This window comes from Benincasa hispida, chromosome 9 (genome assembly GCF_009727055.1).
Source record: "Benincasa hispida cultivar B227 chromosome 9, ASM972705v1, whole genome shotgun sequence".
Taxonomy (NCBI): domain Eukaryota; kingdom Viridiplantae; phylum Streptophyta; class Magnoliopsida; order Cucurbitales; family Cucurbitaceae; genus Benincasa; species Benincasa hispida.
In genome coordinates, this window is record NC_052357.1 from 90575661 (window position 1) to 90582597 (window position 6937).

Consider the following 6937-nt stretch of genomic DNA (forward strand, 5'->3'; position numbering starts at 1 on the left):
ATTATTATTATTATTTTAAATTTCAATAAAATTAACTCAGAATAATTAAATTTAAGATTTATTAAAATATATAAAAAAATATTGAATTGGAAAGTGTGATAATTAAAATGGAACCAACCAACCTAAATTATATAAATCGAAATGATATTTTAAGCTATTTTTTAAAAAATTATAAAAAAATTATTTTACGGTTATGTTTTGGAGGGAAAAAGGGTTTCTAAATGCAAAAAAACGGTGCTCTTCGCTATCTATCGACAACAATGGCGACAGCCTCCGACTCGAAGACGAAGTAACATTTCATAGTTCCTTTCATTTCCTTTGGCTTCGTGTTAGGATTAACATCTCAACCATCGATTGTTGATTTGAATTCTTTTAGTAACCGAGCGTGGCGGCAATGGCGAAACTTCCGATCACCGTTCTCATTGGATAATGCCGATGCTCTGTTTTTCCTCTGGTGAGCTATTTTATATCGTTAAACTCTGTAATCTTGAAGAAATTCGTTTGCAAGATTTGGGATTAGGGCAAAGTGGGGGGGTGGCGATGTTAAGTAAAAAGGGGAATTACCAATGGACTAGTAAAGAAGAAAGAGGGGAGATGTGGAAAAAAGAAGAAACGATTTCTATCCAGAACTTAAGGAAGAGGATAATTTTGAAAGTACAAGGGTTTTGTGCAACTTTTTAAAAGTTGAAAAGTATTACTGAAACAAGCTGTAAAGTTTGATGCTATTTTCTATCATCTAGGCTTTAAGATTTTCAAGAGCAAGTTTGATCAAAGACCAGAAGAAGACGAAATGGAAATTATGGTGTCTCAAACTTTTAAAAAAGAGACACAGTAACAACGACTCCATTATTGAGAAAAGGATGGAGTTCCAACGCTTTTAAAGTGTGCTCATCAGTCCCTGTACGGTTCACTCTACTACTCTTCCTTTGCTTCTATAGCAGCTCCATTTTTATTGCTTCCTCTTGAACTAGAAATGGGGTTCAACAAACTGTTTCGTACGATTATCAAACCCAAGGTTTCAGATCATCGCTACCCTTTTCAAATTTGATCATCTTTCATCTTCTTCTTGTGTTTTTTGATTGACCCATTATCTGTTTGTTTTGTTCTCTATAGTTTTTCTCACCCTGCATGTCCTTGAACTTAACTTCTAATTACGTTTATGGTGTCTTGTAACTGTGGGTTGTTGTACTCTGTCGTTAGAGATTCAATTTTTTTGGCACGGGGGTTTTTGATCTTGCCGAGGCGACTTGTCTTCTTTTAAAAATGCTTTTAATCTGCCCCAAAGTATCCTCCTACTCCCTCGAATTAATGGAAGTTGGATTCTTTCCTAATCATTCCCAAGGCTCAACTATAGTACCTAGAGGCGTTTGGAGAGATAAAATAGGAAACATACCTTTATTATCTTCGGCTAAATTATAAAAATTATCCCGAGCTTCACTTATTATTTCAAAATATCCCTATTCTTTTAAAATTTGCAGAAATACCTTTTGACCTTTTATAAATATTTTAAAACTATCCATAAAATAAAAATCATTTAGATTGTAGGACGAAAAATCGACACAGTGATGACTAGGATGCTTGCAAACATTAAATCTGAAAGAATGACATTCAGAAACGTTGGGTACGTCCAACATTCTAATGGGTTTTCTACCCTAAGGACAATTTAAAAACTTTTATGTGAAAAGAAGAGTCAGAGGTAGTATTGCAATTTTTGAAAGAATAGGAGTATTTTTTAAACAAAGTTACGTAGTACTTTATATATATATATATATATACATATTTATTGCTTTGGGCAGTAGGGTCAAGGTTAACTATTAAAATGAGTTTCAGAATATACCCCATAAAGCATGCTTGTTTTCTGTGATTTGTCAGATTTAGGGAAGTTTGTATTACTCAATATGAACTCATGCATCTTAATTCTTTCCAGATTGGTTCATCTGCAAAAGATGTTGCTGCTTTTAAAACTTCTTGTGAGCGGCTCATTCAGGTTCAGTTACTTTCCCAGCCGTATGGTACGGCAGCATCATTGCAAAAGGATGATAATTCAACTACTGATACAGGAAATGGTCAAAGGTAACTTGAAGTATTCGTGACAAGATTTTTTTTCACAAATGCCTCTCAAATTCCCTTTTCTGTACATCAACTTGTATATATTCATCCATTCATAGCGTTTTCAATTTGAAACTATATGAAATCTCACATATTTGACATCCGAAATCCCAGTTTCAAAGGCCATGGTATGCTTGCTCCTTTCACTCCTGGTTGGCAGATTGCTGATGTGAATCCCTTGGTCATAGAAAAATCTGAGGTAGACTTCCTGGTCACTTTTCAACACTATATTACCTGCAAATACCACAAGGACTTGGGCTTTCTCAATCCGTTAATATCTTTCTACAATATTGGATTGGTTTGGTTATGCTAATTTATCGTGCCTGCAGGGTTCCTATGTTTACGACATTAACGGGAAGAAATATCTCGACTCCCTTGCTGGTTTATGGTCCACATCCTTGGGTATTCTTACTGTCTTAAGTATATAATGGTTTTTGAAGTCTTGATGTCGGTAAATAACAACATAGGAGAGACTAAAAAATATGGAAATCTAATTCAAATGCAATTTAAAGTGCTTCAAGTTGCGTACGAATATTGGATATTTGCAGGGGGAAGTGAGCCTCGACTTGTTGCTGCTGCAACCAAACAACTCAATACACTGCCATTTTATCATTCCTTTTGGAATCGCACAACGAAACCTTCTCTGGTAATCCTTTTACCTTCTCAAACTAAGTGTATGTTTGGAAGTAATTTTAAAATATGTCATGTTTAAAATCACTTTAAAACCTACCATAAATCACTTTTAAATACATGAAAATCACTTTTAAGATTTGAAATCAAACATTATGATTGTATAAAAATTAATTTTAAAAATGTATTTTTAACTCTCTTTTTTTGAAATTACTACTTCAATTATCACTCCCCAAAAATGCACTAAAGCAATCTTGCTGTTAGATATAATGACATAAAAGTTGCTAGTTGATATCATGATATGAAAGTTCAGGTATAAAGAAATCAAACACAGTTTGGAAAGAATCAATCTGTGTTAATATTATACCCGAACTAATGGTTAAAACAAATTTAATATTATACCAACGTTCTAATGCACCCCTCACTCGTGACATATTAATGAAGAGTAAATAACGTTGTAGGAGTTTGAACACATGACTTCTATTTGATACCATGTTAAATCACCGATTGGCCCAAAAACTAAAGCTAATAAGTGAAAGTAAATTTAATATTATATAAATACTCTAACATGTTTTATCACGATGCCTCCTGCAGGAGCTAGCAAAAGAAATACTTGAAATTTTTACAGCAAGGAAGATGGGGAAGGTGTTCTTTTCAAATAGTGGATCAGAAGCGAATGATTCTCAGGTGCCTTTTTTGCACCTTCACTCTGCATTGTTATCATGTCAGTAAGCTGTATATTCTGACTCATTGAAAATTTAAGTACCTTTTGCCCAACTACTGAAAGGAAAGAGGTCAGGTAAATATGAAAGCTTAATTTAAGATCATCAAGTGTCCAGTTGAACTGAATGTAATTGTGCATCGATCATAACTGTAATACCCCAAGTCAATTCAATTAACGTCTGTATGTGATGTGCTAAGCTACTTTGATTTTAAATCAGATGAGTAATGTCATTTTCTAACTCATGTAGGTAAAACTGGTTTGGTATTATAATAATGCACTGGGGCGACCAAAGAAGAAGAAAATCATCTCTCGTTTGAAAGGGTATGTTCAATAATGCTCCTTTCAAACATGAAATCCACTCATTTTACTCATCAAGTCTTGCTATCTTTGCTATCTCAGGTACCATGGTTCCACACTTGTAGCGGCCAGTCTTACCGGGTACGAAGATAATCAAACACATGTTGTTAAGAAACTCTCCAAATACTTCAAAAAGTTTAAATAACTTGCTTGGGCAACGCCTATTAACTGGGGATATTTTTTTTGTAGTATTCCAGCTTTGCATCAAAAATTTGATCTTCCTGTTCCATTTGTCCTGCACACAGATTGTCCTCACTACTGGCGCTATCATCTTCCCGGTTGCCACTGAACTGCTCTATTTTATTTGTGTGCACTTTGATATTCTTATAGGACAACAAAGTTGAGAGCATTACCTTTATAATGCTAAACGTGTCAATAATGTGCCAGGTGAAACCGAGGAAGAGTTTTCGTCGAGATTAGCAAACAATTTAGAGAGTCTTATTCTAAAGGAAGGACCTGAGACTGTAATGTCACAAAACCTGATTTGAAAGTTCAAATATTTGACATATGCAAATGATCTTTTCTAACCTTTGTTTCTTTCAGATTGCTGCCTTTATTGCCGAACCCGTCATAGGATCAGGTGGTGTGATACTTCCTCCTGCAACTTATTTTGAAAAAGTAAGTGGCCACTTTCTGTACAAGTTCGAAACATCGAATGTTCGTACTTTCTTATTTAGATGCGTATTCATGAGTGCTTCTAGAGTTCCAATTCTTCATAATAAAAGAAAAGAAGAAAAAGTCGAAAATTGTTCGCTAATTTTCAATTTCATGTGCAGATCCAAGCTGTGCTGAAGAAATATGATGTTCTTTTCATTGCAGATGAGGTAATACAAACATTACTGGCCACCATACATTTCACTTCTCTTACCTAGTGCCCTGTAACCTCTTCCCTGCCATAGGTTATTTGTGGTTTTGGAAGGCTTGGGACGATGTTCGGTTGTGATAAATACAATATTAAGCCAGACTTGGTATCAATTGCTAAGGTGAAGAGAAGTTGTGTCAATTTGAATAGCCTGAGAAGAAGATATTTGAATATAATGCCTGTTTTTGGCGCTTAACTTTGCAGGCTCTTTCTTCTGCATATATTCCTATTGGTGGTGTCCTTGTCAGCCCTGAAATTTCAGATGTCATACACTCTCAAAGCAATAAGCTTGGTATGTTAGTTATGGCACAAACAAAAGTATTCTCTTATAGACAAATTGATTGTCGTTTTGTTCAGGTAATTTTGCCCACGGATTTACATATTCTGGGCATCCCGTTGCATGTGCTGTGGCAATTGAAACATTGAAGATATACAAGTATGTTTGATCTTTTCAATCAAGTGTTGACAAACCGAAGACTACCTTGCAACCATAAGAATATTTCGGTATTCAATCTCCATGGTTATGAACTTATGAATGACTTACTGTTTACACGTTCTTTCGTAGGGAGAGAAATATTCTTGAGCGAGTAAATGAGCTTTCTCCAAGGTTTCAAGATGGTATAAAAGCCTACATTGACAGCCCCATCATAGGAGAGGTATGGTTCGTGTAATTGTTTCATTCTTGTTATCCTCTCATACCTTTGCTTGTGTCAACTTGATTTGGTCTTTTCGCAGATAAGGGGGACGGGATTGATTTCAGGCACAGAATTCACAGATAACAAATCACCCGACAATCCATTTCCTCCTGAATGGGGTAAACACCTCTGTGGATTGAACTCATATAGATAAAAGAACTTTCAAATATTATCAACGCTTCACATCTCATAAATTCAAACCCCATTTTTTAATCACCAACCAAAAGTAAAACATATAAATACATAACTTGATGAAAAATAGCAATGATGTGTTTAAACTCGTAGGTTTCTCTTACTATATGTCTCTAGATTTGTTTTGACAAGGTGTTCCATTTAATGTGCAGGGGTAGCTGCATATTTTGGTGAAATGTGTGAGAAGTACGGAATGTTAGTACGCGTTTCTGGGGATACTATAACCATGAGTCCTCCCTTCTGTATCACACCTCAAGAAATTGACGAGGTACCACACAAATTCTTACATCCTCCATGTTACAACAAAATTCCTTCCAATTTATTGTCTTTGATAAAAGAAAAATCCTTTCATGGACTCGATTTAGAAGTGATTTTAAAATCGTCAAAAACTACTTATTTATGTAAAGCATTAATTAATGAACATGGAGCTTGATTGTTACCATTCTAAAATGATATTGTTTTCAGATTATAAGCATCTATGGGAAAGCATTGAAGGACACAGAAGCGAGGGTGAAGGAACTCAAATCTCAACACAAGTAGTGGAACCGACCTGTAGCCTAATTGGATGATGTTGAAAAGTTTGTTTAGATGAACGTGAAGCTGAATGTGTGAAGTGAGTTCTATTCTAGTGTTCGCTCCAATTGTTTCTGAATAAGTCAAGAATAAACAGAAAAGTCATATTGGAGCTTGTGTATTATTTTCAATTTTAATTGTCCATCTCCACCCTTTATCAATATTTCAAGTTTCAACTAAATATTTAAACATGGAATTCTTATCAATCTCATTCTTCGTAAATCCAAGGGGGAAAAGATGATAAAGTGCCAATAGGATACACTAAGAATAACCTTTAGTTGTACATCTCTTATGCAAATTGAAATTATAAAAAAAAAAAACAAAACAAAATACACATTATATGTTTGAGCAGATGAACACTTGAGAACTTGAGGTTATACTTAATAAAATGCTGAGATAGAAAAAGAGGTTAGAATTTAGTCTCTTTCTTTCTATGATTTAGAATTTAGTAGGGGAATGCAACAACAATTGGAGTCAATTTTCCAACCAAACTACCATCAAACCATCCAAAAATGCTCAAACAGATCCTAATTGTCGAGGAGTACAAACGGGTTGCACCAAACTCCTCTTCTTCTCCAGCCAACTACTTTTGATTAGTTTTGGTCGATCAACTCAATATTTCAATCTATCATGCTCACTCCTAAAATTTAAAGACTGTCTTAGAAAGATTTTATGAAACATAGAGATAATGCTTAATCAAACTAGACACTAAATTTTAATTATTAAAACCATAGGCCTAAACTTTTGACTTTCTAGACTATAAGCATCAAATTTATAATTTAACCCTTAAGAAGC

General features: G+C 34.6%; 1 protein-coding gene across 1 annotated transcript; it reads left to right on the forward strand.

Moving 5' to 3' along the window:
- The first annotated feature begins 869 nt into the window (after positions 1–869).
- LOC120086780 (gamma aminobutyrate transaminase 2-like) lies at positions 870–6348 on the forward strand. Its single transcript, XM_039043574.1, has 19 exons — positions 870–1015; positions 1928–2073; positions 2224–2308; positions 2439–2511; positions 2658–2755; positions 3334–3426; positions 3711–3784; positions 3863–3901; positions 4010–4098; positions 4208–4284; positions 4364–4438; positions 4597–4644; positions 4720–4803; positions 4887–4974; positions 5040–5118; positions 5248–5338; positions 5418–5496; positions 5722–5837; positions 6035–6348. Exons 1-19 carry the CDS (start codon positions 974–976, stop codon positions 6107–6109), a joined length of 1551 nt encoding a protein of 516 aa, XP_038899502.1. The 5' UTR covers positions 870–973; the 3' UTR covers positions 6110–6348.
- Positions 6349–6937: the final 589 nt, after the last annotated feature.

Bases quoted from the DNA above. Each gene is read 5' to 3' on its own strand.
- LOC120086780 (XM_039043574.1), top strand. From the start codon at position 974: ATGGGGTTCAACAAACTGTTTCGTACGATTATCAAACCCAAG. The intron at 4,439-4,596 runs GTAAGTGGCCAC...TTTCATGTGCAG, and splicing joins CTGCAACTTATTTTGAAAAA to ATCCAAGCTGTGCTGAAGAA. The intron at 4,804-4,886 runs GTGAAGAGAAGT...TTAACTTTGCAG, and splicing joins ACTTGGTATCAATTGCTAAG to GCTCTTTCTTCTGCATATAT.